The 21,390-nt window shown below is 37.0% G+C and overlaps 1 protein-coding gene across 1 annotated transcript in view; it reads right to left on the minus strand.

The window, feature by feature from the left end:
* Positions 1-18,960, minus strand: part of LOC126810054 (xylosyltransferase 2) — a 70,097-nt gene extending 51,137 nt beyond the window's left edge. Inside the window, exon 1 of the mRNA XM_050535001.1 lies at positions 18,700-18,960. Coding sequence (XP_050390958.1) covers positions 18,700-18,948 — 249 coding nt within the window. The 5' untranslated portion in view covers positions 18,949-18,960. The remainder of the gene's footprint in view (positions 1-18,699) is intronic.
* Positions 18,961-21,390: the final 2,430 nt, after the last annotated feature.

Raw genomic sequence — 21,390 nt, forward strand, 5'->3', positions numbered from 1 at the left:
CACGCTGAACCTAGACATTAGCGATTGAATTTTAGGCATAGCCACGATCATCATTACTAAAGTCAGTACGGTAAAAAACATAGTCTTTTTTATCCATTTAATCATTAATCAAACACATCGAAAGTTAATTATGGTCTTTTCATGTTAATAAATGTCTAATTAATAATTTAGATAACATTTAAGGCCTAAAGAAAGACTTGCAATAGACAGATTTAGCTCTTGCATAATGTTAATAAATATCACTATAGGTTTAGAATACAAGTAATAATGTCGACTATTTTTTAGCTTTCCCGCTAAAACTGTGTTTTTATGATAAATGTGTTGCCATAGAACATGAAGTACATGTTAATATTGCTGATTATTTTTTAGCTTTTCCACTAAAACCGTGTCTTTTTGAACACAACATGTTGCCAAGGGACATGAAATGAAATGACAATCAATTTTATTGTACAATTGTCCACAAACAAGATAAATCCAAATAAAAATTGTTTACACGTCCACATGCAAGATGTTGTCAAGCAAAAATTTTAGGTTTTTTTTAGATGTCAATAATAAAATGATTGTACCAAATGGTTTAATCACTGCCCTGGTCTGGAAATGATGAAAGCGTTGGACGAAGGACCTGGTAAAAAGAGAGAAATGGGGTTTAACGTCCACTCGACACAAACTAGGTCATTTCGGGACTAACATATGGTTTTAATTTTATTTCAATAATTCGCTTGTGCGTAGGGGTCATTAGCAGTGGGAGGAAATCGGAGGACCCGGAGAAAACCCACGAGGTTGGACAGGCGACCCTACTCCTTGTCACATACAACTGGGGATTCGAAACCACGCCAGTTGACTCAATGACAGGCCTTATGATACAGCATGCACGTGCTAACCATTCGGCCATCCAACCCCCCACCTGGTAAGAAACAATGTCTAGTCATTCGGATGGAATGAAAAAAAAGAATACAGTTGGAATTCGATATACATGTAAGAGTAAGCTGTAGAGTCACTGTCCGGGAAAGATTATCCTCATAGTGCACTGCATGACATATACCGTCTTTATAGAGGGATAGAAATAGGGTTTAACATCCCCTCGACACAAACCAGGTCATTTCAGGACTAATATATGGTTAAATTTTATTTCAATAATTTGTATGCGTGTAGGGGTCTTTAGCAGTGGTTGGACAGGTGACCCCACTCCTTGATAGGGAATTGAAATTATGCCACTTGACTCATTAACAGACCTTATTATCTAACGCCCATGCATTAAACCATTCAGCCTGGGTCTATAGTGGGGTTGGGTGGGCGAATGGTTTAACTCATGTGTGTTGGATCATAAAGTCTGTCATTAAGTCAAGGGACATGGTTTCGATTCCCTGTTTGTACGTGACAAGGAGTAGGGTCGTCTGTCCAATCTCGTGTGGTATTCCCCCACAGCTAAAGACCCATACGTGAAAGCGAATTATTGAATTAACCAGCGGCTGCCAGGCAGGATACGCCCACATTTTCGAGACATGGATAGAGAACAAGCTAACAAGAAAGTGATTTTTCCTACAATCAAGGGCCATAATTCAGGAAATTACAATTCAATATGCGTGAATATCGAAAGGAACCGAGATCTTTGGGTTATAAACTTACATATCAAGTTTCAACAAAATCGGATAAAAATTGTGACCTCTATAGGGTCCACAACCTTGATATACCATATTTTTACGCTATTTGAGAAAGAACGGCAGCCATTTTGTCTGTCATTTTTGGGCCGATTTTCACGAAATTCGAACTCAGTCATCCTTAGGGTGTAACGGTGATATAATAAAACGTTTTTTTAAATCTGATAAAAATTATAACCTCTTTAGGGTCCACAAGCTAAAAACGCGATTTTTCATACAATCAGGGGCCATAATTCAGGAAGTTAAGGTCCGGTATGCGCAAATATCGAAAGGAACCGAAATCTTTGGGTTATAAACTTACATTTCAAGTTTCAACAAAATCGGATAAAAATTGTGACCTCTATAGTGTCCACAACCTTGATATACCATATTTTTACGCTATTTGAGAACGAACGGCTGCCATTTTGTCAGTCAATTTTGGGTCGATTTTCACGAAATTCGAACTCAGCCGTTCTTAGGGTGTAACGTTGATATAATAATACGTTTTTTTTAAATCGGATAAAAATTATGACCTCTATAGGGTCCACAAGCTAAAAACGTGATTTTTCGTACAAACAGGGGCCATAATTCAGGAAGTTACAGTCCGATATGAACGAATATCGACAGGAACTGAGATCTTTGGGTAATAAACTTACACTTCAAGTTTCAACAAAATCGAATAAAAATTGTGACCTCTATAGTGTCCACAACCTTGATATACCATACTTTTACACTTTTACACGAACGGCGGACATTTTGTCTGTCAATTTTGGGCCGATTTTCACGAAATTCGAACTCAGCCATCCTTACGGTGTAACGGTGATATAATAATACGTTTTTTTAAATCAGATAAAAATTATGACCTCTATAGGGTCCACAAGCTAAAAACGCGATTTTTGGTACAATCAGGGGCCATAATTCAGGAAGTTACGGTCCAATATGCGCGAATATCGAAAGGAACCGAGATCTTTGGATTATCAACTTAGATTTCAAGTTTCAACAAAATCGGATAAAAATTGTGACCTCTATAGTGTCCACAACCTTGATATACCATATTTTTACGCTATTTGAGAACGAACGGCGGCCATTTTGTCTGTCAATTTCGGGCCGATTTTCACAAAATTCAAACTCAGCTATCCTTAGGGTGTAACGGTGATATAATAATACGTTTTTTTAAATCGGATAAAAATTATGACCTCTATAGGGTCCACAAGCTAAAAACGCGATTTTTGGTACAATCAGGGGCCATAATTCAGGATGTTACGGTCCGATATGCGCGAGATCGTTGGATTATCAACTTAGATTTCAAGTTTCAACAAAATCGGATAAAAATTGTGACCTCTATAGTGTCCACAAGCTAAAAACGCGATTTTTCGTACAAACAGGGGCCATAATCCATGAAGTTTCGATCCGATACATGCCAATATCGAAAGGAACCGAGATCTTTTGGAGATAAACCTATATTTCAAGTTTCGTCAAAATCGGATAAGAATTGTGACCTGTAGAGTGTCCACAAACAAATTGTGGACGGACGGAAAGGGGCGACGGCATAATACGTCCACATGAAAATGTGGGCGTATAAAAATTAAACCCCTTGGTAGTCCTGCAATGACCTGGTTTGTGTCGAGTGGATGTGAAACCTCATTTCTCTCCCTCTTAAGGGTTTATATTATATTCTAGGCCACAATAAAATACACATGTGTTTACGGTTACCAGACTGACCCCCATTTTTTCTCTCATTTCACAAGCCCTATAACTCAGAACAAATTCCAACACCGACATTTCCCAGTTCCGTGCATTGCACGCCAAGAACTTGTCATAACAGACTGTTTCATTGGCTAATCCTTCACATCACCCAAAACTCTTCCAGATCCTAGTGTAGAAAAGACAAGTAAAACAAAATTTTGAACTGTAAAAAATGAAACGGAATAGGATCTGTGTTTTAATCACCGAAATTTCCGTATTATTTTCAAGAGCCTTACTCAGTAATGAGAGAGAGAGAGAGAGAGAGAGAGAGAGAGAGAGATGGGGTTTAAGTCCACTCAACACAAACTAGGTCATTTCGGGACTAACATATGGTTTTAATTTTTTATTTCAATAATTCGCTTGCGCATAGGGGTCTTTAGCAGTGGGTGGAAACTGGAGGACCCGGAGAAAACCCATGAGGTTGGACAGGCGACCCTACTCCTTCTCAGTAATAAAGCTAGAAATGCTAGGAAATACAAACCCCAGGAAAAAAATAAAGAAATAAACAGATTTTTCAGCCGACTCTATTTTTGATGGCCAAGTGCCCTGGCCAAGTACTCCCCGGCGTAAACTTTGAGAAAGTACAAGAGAGAGATTAATTAAGTGAGTTAGTAATTATAAACAGTTTGTATTAAATCTGGCCTACAGTTCCCATCACAAGTACCTGGTTCCAACTTAATTAAACGTTTAAATATTTATAAATTCATACACGATCAATGACCCAAGGCGGATGATAATTCTAGTGACTTATTAGTGATCAACTTGCAGTGTACTGTACTGTAACAAGAATATCTCGATCACAAGATTAGACGACAATCCAGTAGCCTGAAGCACCTCCAACACGATCAGAATAATAATTTACTTAAATATTTAAAGTCCTAGTAGACAGACTATATTCTTATATAGTGCACAAACCTTTAAATCAATCTAAGGGGTCATGGTGGCTAAGTAAGTAGATGCTGGGTCGCTAGCCTGGAGGTTGGGTGTTCAAACCCTGCATTGGCCGAGTTGTCTAGTCATTTGGATGAGAGAAAAAACGAGGCCCGGTGTACATATTAGCATGCACATAAAAGATCCCTTGACAGTTGGAATTTGATATAAGAGTAGGCTGCAGCACCGCTGTCCTGGCAAAATTTCCCTCATGGCACACTGTATGGCGTATGCCCGTCTTCATTAACCCAGTCAGAGCAGAAAAGTAGGACGTTAAACCCCATCTCATTTCATTTTATTTAATATACATGGGATAATCAGCCTAGTCTATGATTAATATCTTGCTCAAAGTTCTACCTCTTTATTATTCAATTTTTAAGCCACTGAAAGTTATCTGCATTGTCTCATTCTCCACAGCTTAATCCACGTTAATTAGTTAAAGATGCATTATGGGAGATTAGTTAAAGATACATTATGGGAGATTAGTTAAAGATACATTATGGGAGATTAGTTAAAGATACATTATGGGAGATTAGTTAAAGATACATTATGGGAGATAAGTTAAAGATGCATTATGGGAGATTAGTTAAAGATAAATTATGGGAGATTAGTTAAAGATACATTATGGGAGATTAGTTAAAGATACATTATGGGAGATTAGTTAAAGATACATTATGGGAGATTAGTTAAAGATGCATTATGGGAGATTAGCTCAAGAGCTGGCAGTTTACAAGGGATTCCCATAGCGCTAAATGCCGCATTGGGCCTTTAACCCTAAAACAACCGAGAAAGTTTATTAAAAACTATCATACAGTACTGTGATGTTTGTAATTAATTAAAATGATATATACATATTGGATGGGTGAAACCACGATTTATTTTATTACATGAATATTATCTTCTAACTATTATTATTTCATTAATTTTTTCTGTAACATGGGCATTTCCACCCATTCGGCTCTTCGAGTTGTCAAGGGTTCATCTTATGGTTAGCATTGAGTTAACTGACGTGGTTTTGAATCCCCGGTTGTACGTGACAAGGAGTAGGGTTGCCTATCCAACCTTGTGGGTTTTCTCTGCATCCTCCAGTTTCCCCCCACTGTTAAAAGACCATTAAGCACAAGTGAATTATTGAAATAAAATTAAACCATATGTTAGGCCCGAAATGACTTAGTCTGTGTCGAGTAGCCCTTAAACTCTCTCTCTCTCTCTCTCTCTCTCTCTCAGACCACTTTGTATAGGTAGGACATATCTTTTATGTGCAGTCCACAATGTGGGCCATGTCTTTTTATGTGCAGTCCACAATGTGGGCCATGTCTTTTTATGTGCAGATTACTATATTAAGGACTAGACACACTGTTGCAGTGTAGATTTGCCCCATCCGGCAATTGGGTGGATAGTTAATCTGTAAATTACCATCGATACTCGGAGATTGTAACGCTTCATTGTTCAGAAGTTGAAAAAAAAAAAGTTTAAAATATAAACCCATATTTTTTCAAAATCATGGACGTGAAGTTAACACATGACTCATGGGTAATTGTAAACCAAGAAATATTTGCTATAATAATAATAAGACGTACAATAATGGGGGATAATTTGAGCAAATGAAGTCCAGATTGATTGTTGGGTGATGTAAGTACTGGCACATGTGATCCAAACATACGTGACCTCTGACCTTCCTGACTCCTACCTTTATATCACTATTCATACCTTATATCTGACCTGACCTCTGACCCCGACTACAGCATATCAGTTTTCATACATACATGTATTGTTGTTTTCCAGTGAAATCTGATTTTAATATTTGGCCACAGCACACGATTAATTCGCCCATTGACTCTAAATGTTAATTTTCATCTCATTGACCAGCTCGTAACTTTTCCTAAATATTTTTCGTGTGGTAGAACGCTTTCTACGACAGATGGAGCAACATGTGGCAAACTCTTGCTCACAAGCAGGTAGAGTGGTTCGTGCAAATAACAAAAATCCAATAAACGAGCTATATTTGGGGCTTATTTTAACAAATATGATAAGACTTATCATTAAAATCATCATTCATTAACAATTAAACTATTGCTAAGTTGGATATTTGTGTGATTTGGCCATTTGAATGGGACTTTCTAATTATATGGAAAAGTTGATCGCCCAAGTAGCGTTACAGCGGTAGATTTTTTTATTAAAAAGAGTTATGTTCTTGGTCACATCAAAGTTTCAAATTTTGCTCTGGAAAACGAATTCTTAATTTCCGCAGTCGGCTTTCTTCGTTTTTTTACGTACGTACAATTAACGATTGAATTTAACATTTGTACGCGTGCGTAGCCCTTAGTTAGAGAGAGAGAGATGTTGTCTGTATTTTGAGCTGATTTTTTCAACGTTTACATGCAATAGACTATAGTTAAATCTTTCCAATAAGGGGTGAATTTCGTGGTTTACAAACGCAGTATGTAGAGAGTGCTTACCGTACTCATATTGTAAATGTTAAATATCCTTTATGATAATCCTATTTTGTTTCAAATAATTATCACAAATATAAAAATCGTACACATCAAAAACAGAGGAGCACATGCCATGCAAAAAGAAAAAAAGCCTTAAGCATTTTCAAATCGGTTCGGCAGCAGTGGTCCAAATGTCTAGCATTGCATCCGGAATTCCGTATAAGAATCTACTTAGAAGTCAAAAATGCGACTCCTACATATTGAGGTCTAAACTGTGTTATAAATTATAGAATAAACCGTAAATCAATTGAACCCATTTCAAGGTGGAACTGCATGCTTTTTGATATGATTGGGCTATTTGTGGCGCCAGATAATCCAAACATAGAAGTCGATACGTGATAATGCGTCTCGAAAAATTCTTTGATCTGTTATATGACTGGAAAATTCTGTTCTTAAAAACAACCGGCATGACAATGACTACATAATAAGTTGGGAGTTCTACAATAGGGATCTTTTAGTGAAATGTTAGAGAAATTTAAGTTTAAATATATCCTTTGTGTTTGAATTACCACTTATGGTTGGTTGTGTTGTATTATGTATCAATCTGGAAATTTCTGTTTTATAGCTATTGTTCTCGAAAGTAAGACGCACAATTTACGCATCGTGTCGCGTTTTCATATTTTTAATAATTATGAAACAGTCAATGCGAGTCTTTTTGGATATATTTCAGTTCTAGACAAATGAGTTGTTGCTGGATTTATAATAACTGAAACGTTTTGTAACCACCATGTTAGAAATGGCAAATGCATAAGGATACTAAACACGAATGGCATAGCCATAATGGCACATCCTCCTATTAAATTTGACACAAAACCGGAGGCCAAATTCGCAGCGCCCTTAAATGATTAGAATCCGAGTCTTGTGACCAGTACCGTAATTTTATTTTAATCATACACGTCTGGTTAATCGAGAGTAGGGAAAATAATTTCGTTCAATTAATTTCCCGTCTCAAATTTTTTCTGCGTATTTAGAGCTAGCAACAATGTAACTTCTAAAGTAACTAAAGCGCCCACTAACAACAGAGTTTTACGGTTAAATAAAAGTAACTTTCACAGTCTTGCAGTGTCGGTATGTTGCCACGAGAGTGGATTTAAAAGATAGAAAAAGGGCGAAACTACATGAGTTGACTCTGAACCAAGAACCATTACAATATATACGTCATTGGTTACAATCAACTAAGTTAGAAATTAAATGGCGGAGTTTTAGCCAAAATTTTAATCTAGTTCGTAACTACTTATTTTTAAAAGTCCAACGAGTAAAGAATAATTTTTTACATGGCTTCATTGATAAATAAGTGAATGAATATTGTCACGTGAATGTCTATTTAAGGCGACTGTTTGCTGCTTACAGTGCACGAGCGAGTCCGTGAGAGCACTTTTCTCATAAACGAAGTTTTGATCCGCATGACAACATGCTGTTAAAACAGGTCAGTTTATATAGTACAGATAATTGAGTCTGTGGGCCACTCTAAAGCAGGTATGAAGTTTACCATGGAATTATTGAGATACACAACAAAGGACAGCATGCAAAAGGAGGCAAACGGGGGCGAGAGAAGTGGGGTTTAACGTCCACTCGACACAAAGTAGGTAATTTCCGGACTAACATATGGTTCTCTGCTCTCCACATTTTCTGTTTTCCTCCAACTGCTAAAGAAAGATCCCTATGCTCAAGTGAATTATTGAAAAAGAAATTGAACCATGTCAGTCCTGAAATGACCTAGTTTGTGTTGATTTCAGTGGATGTTAAACCCCAATTCTCTCTTGCTATCTCTAATTGAAATGAAATGAAACAAGCCAAAACACAACTAAGAAGTTTATCCACACAAATCTCAGTCCTAACTTCCAGGGGGCGGATCAAAGGAGGGGGTTTGGGGGCTCCAAACCCTGCCCTGCTCAGCTACATAGAAAAAATTTGTAAAACAACACTTTATGAGAAATGGTGGTTAAGGTGGGGTGCTTTATCCTTTATCATCATATGGTGGGATGGGATTGGCATTGAAAGCGTGTGTTAATGATATAGACATATGTGATAAAACAATTAATAAAATTGAATTAATGAAATTGAATCACAATATGATCCTGTTAATTCATTATAAAAATTGACATCAAACGGGGTGTTGGATTTCTCTCTTTAAAAAACTCAATGTGTATGTATGCCTATACGTAATTCAGAGACAATGATGGCATCAAGGCATTGTCAACTGTCAAATTTCCTTAACAGGAACCTGGCAAACTCCCTCCTACAAAAAAACCTGGATCTGCCCCTGACTTCTGCTAATACACATACTCATTCACTTGACTTTTCTTAAAAACATAAAAAAATATGCTTTCAAAATAAACGAATAAAATGATGAAAGCTGCAGAAAATTTTAATATTAAAGCCCTGAGGAAATGTGTGGAGAGGCAGGAACACACTTACACGGAAGCGTAAACTTTGAAAAATAAAACCTCTTTTTACAAATCTGAGTGCAACTAATTAAGTTGTCAGTAATAAAAGCTCTGAGTAAATCTGTATAGAGAGAAAAATTGAAATGGTCCGTACATTCACTTGTTTTTATTCATTCTATACTTAATAAAAACATGGTAATGCCAGAATTTTTCTAGATTTTTTTGTTTTCTCTTCTAGTGACAGTCAATTTCAATTTCGTCAGATATCCTCTCAGAGTCTCATACAACAACTTTTGGTCTTCGAAGGAATTTTTAGTGAACAGAAATATGCTTGTGTATCTGTTATCACTTGTCACTTTAGTCAGTCATATAGAAGGAGAACTTGTGATTTCCTTTTGCGTTCGTCACTTCCATTTGTTTAAACCTTGATTACGCATCTATCGTAGCAATGATCTCTGTGTTAAAATTATAATGACTGACACCAATATTGTCCTTTAAGGATGTATTTAGTAAGATTCAGATAGAGCTGACAATTCTTGCTATAATTGTTTATAAATAGATAATGAAAATTTTAGTCAAATTACTGGTACTACATTCTGAGTGAAGATCTGACTACTTGAAGGAGAGAGTAGTCTTGATTGTCACTGCTACAAAGTCTTGATTATCCATTTTTAAATTAAATACTTAAATTGTGATCATGTTTCAATTCATTAAAAATCGTGACTATCCAATGGTCGCGATAGTTGATTATGAATCAGTCTTGTCATGTGAATAAATGTCTAAATAATAATTCATATATGAAATGAAATTGGGTTTAACGTCCTACTGTTCTGCTGCAACTGGGCTAATGAAGACGGGCATATGCCATACAATGTACTATGAGGGAAATTTCGCCTAGACAGTGGCACTACGGCCTACTCTTACATTGAATGTCAACTACCAATGGATCTTTTACATGCACTCTAATGTGTACACAGGACCTTGGTTTTTCATCCCATCCGAACAACTATACACTGTCCCTGGCCATCTGTCTTGCACCACTGACAATAAAGACGAATCACATCGGAAAATCCTGATGGACTTTCTCGGCCAACGCATGGATCGAACACAGGACCTCCCGGTTAGCAAGTCGAGATCAATAGGCAGATTTAGCTTTTGCATAAGGCACCTTTAAACCTGCTAATAACATCATAAAAGCTTTGAGACAAATTTCCAGCGGGTACTAAAATCTGATGCCATCGGTGCCTAAAAAAAAAACCTTTGGCTAGTTTGTCTGATATAGAACAAAAAACTGCACAGAAGAACGGAAGTGCATTATTTTAAATGTGCAGGGTGATGGAGACAATATGGTGAACACATGTCGGTAAAGAAAGAAGTTTTTGATAAGGTCGGAATATCTTAACAATAGTCTATGGTTTACTACAGGATATTAGCAGACACGTTTTATTATACCACATGTTTACTTTAAAGGTTTTTGACACTTAAACTTACGAAAATAACCTGGTCGCAAAAATATGTCATATGTATGTCATATTACTCATATCACAAATTTTTTTTATAACAATGCCTCTTAATTCTCGAATTGATAGGGTTGGGGATTAACATATATTACCCAGGAGAGAGAGAGAGAGAGAGAGAGAGAGAGACTAACATATGGTTCAAGTTTGTCACCAAATCGCTTGTGCGGAGGGATCTTTAGCAGTGGGAGGAAACCAGAGAACCCAGATAAAACCCACGAGGTTGGACAGGCTACCCTAATCTTTGTCACGTACAACCGGGGAATCGACACCCAGCCAGTTGACTCAATGACAGAACTTATGATACAATGCACATGCGCTAACCATTCGGCCTTCCAACCCCCTAATACAGTAAGTCAGGGGCCTGTTTCACGAAATTTTAACTAAGATAAAATCATTATCATTGTTTGTAGTTTTGACAAGATGTGTGCACAGTGGTAACCAGGGCACTGGTATAATCGGGACTTAGCTTCGCTTTCCCATTTTTAAATTAAATGGCAAATCGTTTTAATCTAGTTAAAATCCGATGCCATGAAGAGTCGGTTATGGTCTTGTTTTGTAAATAAATGTCTAATTAATAGTTTATATAACATTTCAGGCCTAAAGAAAGACCTGCAATAGGCAGATTTAGAGAGAGAGAAAAATGGGGTTTAACGTCCACACGACACAAACTAGGTCATTTCGGGACTAACATATGGTTTAATTTTATTTCAATAATTCGCTTGAGCGTAGGGGTCTTTAGCAGTGGGAGGAAACCGGAGGACCCGGAGAAAACCCACGAGGTTGGACAGGCGACCCTACTCCTTGTCACGTACAACCGGGGATTTGAAACCACGCCAGTTGACTCAATGACAGGCTTTATGATACAGCACGCACGTGCTAACCATTCGGCCACCCAACCCCCCGGCAGATTTAGCTCTTGTTTAAATAAACTAATGAACCTAAACATATGATCCGTGATAATATAGTTATATGACACTACATATTGATACCTATCTGAAGGCTAAAATTAGATCCATTATAATACATGTAATAAATATATTATCATTACCAAGACAAAAACACAATTAAAATACTCAACTTTGAAATGAGAATGGTGAAATAGACACATGAAACTAGATGCATATTATAGATAACAAGCCAACAGTGAGGCTGATGTCCCCCGCCGAAATAAAAAACAAAACAAAATAAAGTTATCGTGTCCCAAAGCATCAACCAATCAAATTGCTTATCTCTGCTTACCCTAAGCGGAAAATGCTCATCTTCGAACTCCATCAAGGCATTGACCTAATCAACACATACACCAAGTTTGAACATTCTAGCTCAATTAGGAAGAGAGTTATCGTGCCCCAAAGTATCAACCAATCAAATTGCTTATCTCTGCTTACCCTAAGCGGAAAATGCTCATCTTCGAACTCCATCAAGGCATTGACCTAATAAACACATACACCAAGTTTGAACATTCTATCTCAATTAAAAGTTATCGTGTCCCAAAGCATCAACCAATCAAATTGCTTATCTCTGCTTACCCTAAGCGGAAAATGCTCATCTTCGAACTCCATCAAGGCATTGACCTAATCAACACATACACCAAGTTTGAACATTCTAGCCCAATTAGGAAGAGAGTTATCGTGTCCCAAAGCATCAACCAATCAAATTGCTTATCTCTGCTTACCCTAAGCGGAAAATGCTCATCTTCGAACTCCATCAAGGCATTGACCTAATAAACACATACACCAAGTTTGAACATTCTAGCTCAATTAGGAAGAGAGTTATTGTGTCCCAAAAAAGTGTGACGGACAGACAGACGGACAGACAGACGGGACAGACAGACGGACAGACAGACAGACAGACAGACAGACAGACGGACGAACCCATTTTAATAGTCCCCTGCTTTCTTCGAAAGGCGGGGGACAATTAGTAACAGATATATCATCACATCCACTACTACCATTTCAAAGGTCAATACTTTATTTGATCTGTAGAGTATTTTTTTTTGTCTGTATAATATCTCGATTACTAATGTGCTTCTAGTTTCAACATACATTATGCAACAGCTAAATCTGCCTATTACTGGTCTTTCTTTAAAACTGAAATAGAATCCATGATGCAGCAATCAAGGCAGAAAAAGACATTAGAAAACCAATAAATAACCATACACTAGCACCTGGGGAATATTACAATTATATTATTACTTAAACATGTGTTATACAAGAGCTAATTCTGTCTACTGCAGGTCTTTCTTTAGGCCTGAAATGTTATATAAACTATTAATTAGACATTAATTAGCTTATCCAGACCATAATCAACTCACGATGCCATCTTACAGTGTATGTGTCAGATTTTCACTGGATTGATGATTAAATCCCAAAACTGGATAATCGAGACTATGATTTTTATCGTACCGACTTTAGTAATTATGATCAAGGCTAGGCTTAAAATTCAAAAGCTAATAGCTTAGTTCAGAGTAGACAATTTGACTGAAATTTTCAACACGTTCTATTTACGTTATCGATCGTTTAACTATTATAGCGAGAACAGTCAACTCTTTATCTAATCTCACATAATGCCTCTTTAATTATATCTATTACTGTGCTTATAATACATGGGGGTTGATGGCCGAATGGTTGGCGCGTGCGTGCAGCATCATAAGGTCTGTCATTGAGTCAACTGGCGTGGTTTCGATTCCCCAGTTATGATACAGTGTGCACGCGCTAACCATTCGACCATAAACCCACCCACCCCACTCCATGTATTATAGACACAGTAATAGATATCATTAAAGAGACATTATCCACCATTACCCCCTCCACCCCTCCACCCCCCAAGTTATATGAAAATGGATGCATTATACAGGTAATAGACTGATCACGATACAAACTCTCACTCTGATGTCCCCCCTCTGGGCTCAATCTCAAAACTGATTCTTTTAAACGCCATTACACAGTAAGTGGGTTATTATTAACGTATAATAGTACGGACACGTAGTTCACAGACATACGAGACAATTTTATCTTGACAAACTGCATCATGAGAAAAAGAGCATGTGCATGTCCAGAGGGGCAGTGTTCTGGGGGTCTGGATCCTCCCCAGCTCGCATAGAGCATATTTGGGTTTTTTTTCTTCTAAATTCATTGAAACAACATCGAACAAACAAACATGCGATGTATGCATCTAAATGAGCAGAAATATTGACTCAGAACTTCTGATTTTATCAAATTATCAGGTAATCCCCCAGACCTCTCAGCAAACTTGACGAGAATGCTTTAGTTTGAACAAGGAGTATGTACATGCATGTACTGTACATATATATGTACTGATATATATTTTTATTTTATGAAAGTCATGTTTTCTTAACGTAATTTTAATTGGTCAGTAAAAGATGTTGTTTTTCAAAAAAAAAAAACAGGTGCTCTTAAAAGCAAGAATTTGTGATCTATGATTTCACCTTATTGATAGACGTACATTTCTGAACTGCTAACCTATACGACCAATGACCTTTATTTTATTCCTACCAACATGTATGAGAGAGAGAGAGAGAGAGAGAGAGAGAGAGAAGGTGCAAGTCCACTCGCCACAAACTAGGTTATTTTGGGACTAACATATGGTTCAATTTTATTTAATCAATTCACTTGCACAGAGGTTTCTTTAGCAGTGGTAGGAGACCGGTGGTTTTGATTTCCCGGTTGTACATGACAAGGAGTAGTTTTGCCTATCCAACCTCGTGGGTTTCCTCCGGGTCCTCCAGTTTCCTCCCACTGCTAAAGACCCCTACACGCATGCGAATTATTGAAATAAAATTGAACCATATGTTAGTCTCGAAATGACCTAGTTTGTGTCGAGTGGACGTTAAACCCCATTTCTCTCTCTCTCTGATTAAGGCTAAGTATTACGGCTAAAGTGCCGTGCATAAAAAATTCATGTTCGTAAATGAGACTATCAAATTCTCATAACCCAGCGGTAAACCACTTTTATTTTAATCAGTAGAAACAGCACATATATATATACAATCCCCATCTTCTCATTAAATGTCTCCAATATCAATCTCTGTTCTCCTAAAATAAATTTACTCGTAACCCAGGGGGAAAGCACCTGTTAATCAGTCGAAACAACATAATATATATATAATCACCATCTCCTCTTCTCATTAAATGTCTCCAATATCAAACTCTGTTCTCCTAAAATAAATTTACTTGTCTGTTCTCTGGAATTACTGTACTTTCGAACAAAAGTATGACATGGCGATAAAATAATTTCTTCGTTTTAGTCGATCGGATAAGGGCGTATTTTTTATGTTTTAACAGTTTTAATGGCGGGAGAAAAGTCTGTAGGTCACTTTTTTTGAGACACTGCATCCCATTAAATGGTACTGGTATATTTTAGGGGGGTTGGTTAGCATGTGCGTGCTGTATCATAAGGCCTGTCATTGAGTCAACTGGCGTGGTTTCGAATCCCCGGTTGTACGTGACAAGGAGCAGGGTCGCCTGTCCAACATCGTGGGTTTTCTCCCGGTCCTCTGGTTTCCTCCCACTGCTAAAGACCAGTACACGCAAGGGAATTATTGAAATAAAATATTAAACCATACTGTATGTTAGTCCCGAAATGACCTAGTTTGTGTCGAGTGGATGTTAAACCCCATTTAATGGTACCCGTATATTCTAATCAGTACCATTCTCTTATATTCATTTCTGGGTAGTTATTTCTTAAATGGGCATTATTGGAGATTGGATGAAGAGCTGACAGTTCTCGCTATAATAGTTAAAAAATAGATAACGTGAAGAGAATATGCTGAAAATTTCAGTCAAATTGCTCCACTCTGAACTGAGATATTAGCTTTTGAATGTTAGGCCTGGCCTCGATCATCGTTACTAAACAAAGTCTCGATTATCCATCAAAAAATGGATTCAAATCCAGTAAATATCGCAGGCTAGCGATGGCATCGAGAGTTGATTATGGTCTGGATAGGTTAGTTAATGTCTAATTAATAATTTAGATAACATTTCAGGGGCCTGTTTCACAAATTTTTTAACTAAGATAAAATCCAAATTTTAGTAATTTGATTGGATAATATTAGATTGAAGTATCTACTAAAATTTTGATTTGATCTCTAGTTAAGATTTCGTGAATGGGAGATTGGGGAACAGGCAAAATGCCTATGTCAGAGCCCTGTGAGAGAGAGAGAAGTGGGGTTTAACGTCCACTTGACACAAACTTGGTCATTTCGGAACTAACTTATTTAAATAATTTGCTTGCGCATAGGGGTCTTTAGCAGTGCAAGAAAACATGAGGACCCGAAGAAAACCCAAGCGGCTGGACAGAGCCCTGTGTATTATAATAAAGTTTTATTTGATTACATGGGTACAAGTTTTTTTGGCCTGGCCTACTACTCCTTGGATTTGGGAAATTTATTTGACTGATGAAATTTAGGAAGCCAGGGTCGTCACTGGGTGGTGTGACAGTTTGAATAATTGATTTGACTGATCCAATTTATAAGCCATTGCTGTCACTGCAAACCATTGGAGTTTATAAAATGGAATGGCATTTTTTTACTTGCTTTAAAGGTAAAAATAACTCTGAAGTCAATCAGATTACCGCAATTAGTATTCTCGAATATTCATTAAAGATAAATTATGGGCGATTCGATAACGAGTTGGCAGTTGTCACTATAATAGTTAAAATCTAGATAATGTAAAGGCAATTTGCTGAAAATTTCATTCAAATTGATCCACCATGAACCGAGAACTAAGCGATTAAAATTTCCGCCTAGCCTCGATCATCATTACTAAAGTCAGTACGATAAACAGCATAGTCTCGATTATCCATTTAATCGTTAAATTGTGAAGTAAGTTAGGCAGTAAATCGGCTCATAATCCACTAAAGATCGCAGGTTAGCGATGCCATCTAGAGTTAATTATGTCTAATTAATAATTTAGATAACATTTCAGGCCTAAAGAAAGACCTGCAATAGACAGATTTAGCTCTTGCATAATGTATGTTTAAATTATTTCGGGATAGACCTACATGTAGCCTGTCCCTCAAATCTTTTCCAAGGATAAAATATTGTTCATAAAAAAATTCTTATTTTGTCATAATACTTAAAGATAAATTACTTTATGCTGAACGAAGTTGTCACCGTTGGAAGGTTTGGACTAGAAATACATGAAGGCATCAACTGTTTCCACAACTGTTGCGAGGAATTACCAATCGTTTGATTGACAGACAATAACACCACCCACATATTCTCGATTTATCAAGTTATCTTGGGACTAACATATGGTTCAATTTTATTTCAATAATTCGCTTACATATAGGGGTCTTTAGCGGTGGAAGGAAACCGGAGGACCCGCAGATAACCCACGAGGTTGGACACAGATGACCTTATTTCTACTATTTAAGGGAAATTGAAACACAGATGACCATATTCCTACTAAAGGGAAATTGAAACCACTCCACTTTAATTATGACACACTTATTATTTAATGTGCATGCGTTAACCATTCAAGAAGCCACAGTGGCTAAGTGGGTAAGCCGCTAGCTCACTAGCCTGGAGGTTGCGTGTTCGATCCCTGCATTGGCCATGAAAGTTCATCGGTATTTTCCGACGTGAAAACCACTTAAAATTGAAGTAATTGTTAAGACAATTCCTGTTCATTAAAAACTTTTAATTTATTGTCCATTAATCATATCATACATGTATGGGGTTTAGTGTCCCCCTTTTATGGAGAGAAACAGAAATAGGGTTTAAGATCCAATAAACACAAACTAGGTCATTTCAGGACTAACGTATAGTTCAATTTTATTTCAATTATTGCTTGTGCGTAGCAGTGGGAGGAAACCGGAGGACCCAGAGATAACCCATGAACTTGAACAGGCAACCCTACTCCTTGTCACATACAAGCAGGGAATCGAAACCACACCATTTGACTCAACGACCGAACTTGATCCAACAGATCATACCGACTTTAGTAATGATGATCGAGGCTAGGCAGAAGTTTCAATCGCTTAGTTCTCGGTTCATAGTGGATCAATTTGAATGAAATTTTCAGCAAATTGCCTTTACATTATCTAGTTTTTAACTATTATAGTGAGAACTGCCAACTCGGTATCGAATCCTCCATAATGTATCTTTAATGTAGACTACCCATCCCTTTTGAAAAACCGAGGTCCCGTGTATACATTAGAATGCAAGTAAAAGATCCCTTGGCAGTTGGAATTCGATATAAGAGTAGGCGATAGTGCCGCTGCCCGGGCAAAATTTCCCTCATAGCACACTGTATGGCGTATGCCCGTCTTCATTAGCCCAGGACGTTAAACCCCATTTCATTTCATTTCCTTTTGACATATGACTACAATTCAATTCACATCCTTAATTAGAGAGAGAAATGATATTTAATGCCCGTCAACACAAATTAGGACATTTCGGGACTAACATATGGTTCAATTTTATTTCAAACATTCGCTTGTGCATAAGGGTCTTTAGCAGTGGGAGGAAACCGGAGAAAAACCTATCATGAGGTTGGACAGGCAGTCCTACTCCTGGTTATCATGTATAAGTGCGGAATCAAAGATTATAAATTGGAAGCCTTTCAAAAATAAGTACATGAGGCTATACTGGCTATACTGATTGGGATTTCTAAATTAACTTTATAGATTGATTTGACAGTTATTCCTGAGTCCGAAACGTCATCTTCCCGAGTCCGAAATGTCACCTAACCGAATCCGAAACGTTGAGGCCATATTTTTTTGGGAGTCTGAAATGTAATCACAATATCAATGCAGCGTATGCAGTCCTTTTCCTGATCGTTGTGTCATACTCATATATAGCTATACGTCAACGTGTATGTCGTTAATCCACTGAAAGTATTTCGTGTCAAGAAATATAATTGTATAATCAATGAACAACTGACCACATCAACCCCTCTAAAAACATTTCATTGATGAAGTAGAAATATGTCGTGTCTATGTGCGAAATAAAGACGTCACTCACCTTATTTTGGTTTTGTTGTTTTGCTTTTAGATAGTCGTTGTATCCTGTCAAACGACTGTCAAATTTTCCACTGTCACTTTGAGAGGATTGAGGGCCCGCATTCTCGTTGTTCTCTTTATCCGATAAATTTACTTTATAAAAACTGTAAGCTAAAAACACTTGGAAGACACACACGATAAAAGCAGCATAAAAGAAATACTTGTAACGGAGACAAATTCTTTTCCATGATCCTATCCGAGAAGCGGCCATGCTCAACTGGCACCATTTTCGCCTCTGACGCTGAAGAGTTGGAGGTGGGCGTGGCTATGCACGATAGCCGAGATTTACCAGACACTAAAAAATTTATCGAATCAGAATAATACGCTAGTCTCTAGCTAACAAAGTGATTCGATTGAATTGTGAGATTTGTTCCCGCAATATTTTGATCTTTAATATTTCATAGAATTTTATAACAAAATAAAGCTCTGCAATAGTCTCCTCATTAATTTATTGTTAAAAGTATTTCCTGAAGTGGAACGTTTATATTATCAATGACCTAAGACAGGGCGTATTGCTTTATTTTTTTAAAACAATAAATGGGTCTAAAGGCACATTATTAATGTAACATGAGTGTATATAAAGGGATTTATAATCAATTTTTAAAAAAAATGTAATTTCTAATCAATTATGTTCGGTGAAATACGCAAACAGTCCAAACTGAACGACCATCGTTTATAACTAATTAGCCCATTTTTCACGTTTTTTTTTATTATTATTATTTTATCATTTGTGAATCAGTCATTACTATTTACTGCCGCATTGTAATTTAAGATGTTTTTCTTTGTTCATTGGTTTTGCACCCAAAACGATATTTTAAAAAGTTCATTAATTATTTTCGTGTCTAAAATATTGGATATTAGGATCCCACATTTTCACGGCAACATAACAACACCAATATGGATTGAAATGGAACAATATTGAAACCTAATTTGTGTTTGTAATTTAGAATATTGTTGAAAATATTGAGTTATAGAGACTTAGCTCCTTTATACCCGACAGTATAAATGCAGGGAGCATGATCCATGATTTCTACTTCCAGTTTAACATCTTAAAATAACATATATGGCAATCGTAGAAAGGTATTTTAACGTAAATGTTGGGTGTGAAGTTTGGAGGGTGCGGGTGGAAAAAAAATTTAATTTCGTCTTCAGTTGGTGCTGAATTTTCAATTCATCATCTCTTTGTAATTGAACAGGTTTGGGTCATTTCTGGAATGATATATTTAGAGATTCAATTTTGACAATATAGTAGCCTGCAGATAGGGGTTCACTAGTACGCGGGGGCACTAGTCCGCTGCTATATAAGAAATACTATAAATATGGGTATCAATAAACCTAACCCTAACTCTAACCCAACCTTAACCCTAATAATAGATATCGGTGGACTATTGAACCCTAGCCCTAACCCAACCTTAACCCTAATAATAGATATCGGTGGACTATTGAACCCTAGCCCCAACCCAACCTTAACCCTAATCATAGATATCGATGGACTAATGAACCCTAGCCCTAACCCAACCCTAACCCTAATCATAGATATCGGTGGACTAATGAACCCGCGCACTAGTGAGCATTCCCCAGCCTGCAAGGGATTCAAAATCCGAGACATATAGTTGAAACAATATTTTATTCTATAATCCTTATAAGACATATAGAGGTAGATTTCACAAATTGAAAACACTTATATGGATACACTACTTCTGAATGTATTAACATGCTATATATACGATTCGTATTGAAACGTACCATTTTAATAAATTCAGAAGTAGAATATCAATAAATTATAACACATACTTATGGAAGAACAATTACTGATTTATTTGGGCGACGTTTCGAAGAGTATTCTCTCAACGTTTTCAAGCATATCCATAGAAGTGTTTTTAGTATTTTATTCATTTGAAAAGGATTGAACGACAGGCAAAGCCTATAGGCGTTTCAACGAGAAGCCAGCGTCTTAACCACCTAGCCACCGTGGCTTCCCAAAAAATAGTAAAGAATACAAATAAAATAAAACCATGTACGGACAAACCAAACCATTAGACAAAATTCCAAGTCCTAAAAAACGGTGTAGGCAAAATAGTGTAATCAATGGACTGTTCACCGTATACAAAATACACGACAAACAGATGTCCGGAAGAGTAAGCTTACTCTGTCTGACGCCACACCAGCCTTATCTGCATCCAAACCATAAGACGGAAACAATAGTGTTATCTTTTGTGACAATAACAGGACATGGGGTCTAGAAACAAGGAATGGGGAAAATGATGGCTGACACAATAGTACTATCTTTCATATTAATTGATTCTAACTTCCTAACCAAAAATATAGAAAGTATATGCTGGTTATTTTGATACGTTAACTGAGCTATAGATTAATGAACATGTTGCCATTGTTGGTCATTTACATATTTCTTTGTTATAAAACTTATATCATATTTGTTGACCAAATTAGGTAATAATCCCGGTCAATATCCAGATTGGGGTGCATGTCCATTCTATATTTGGAACTTAGCTGTTATCAGTGTTTTACATTAACACCTCAGACAAAAGAATAGGCACCTATAGATAAGATGGAGCGAGGGCTAGAATGGACAGCCACGCATCGGGTTCTTTAGACGGCCATTTCACGATGTAGTGGTTTCCTGGGTCTAGCC

The sequence above is a fragment of the Patella vulgata genome, chromosome 2, assembly GCF_932274485.2.
Source record: "Patella vulgata chromosome 2, xgPatVulg1.2, whole genome shotgun sequence".
In the NCBI taxonomy this organism is placed as follows: Eukaryota; Metazoa; Mollusca; class Gastropoda; family Patellidae; genus Patella; species Patella vulgata.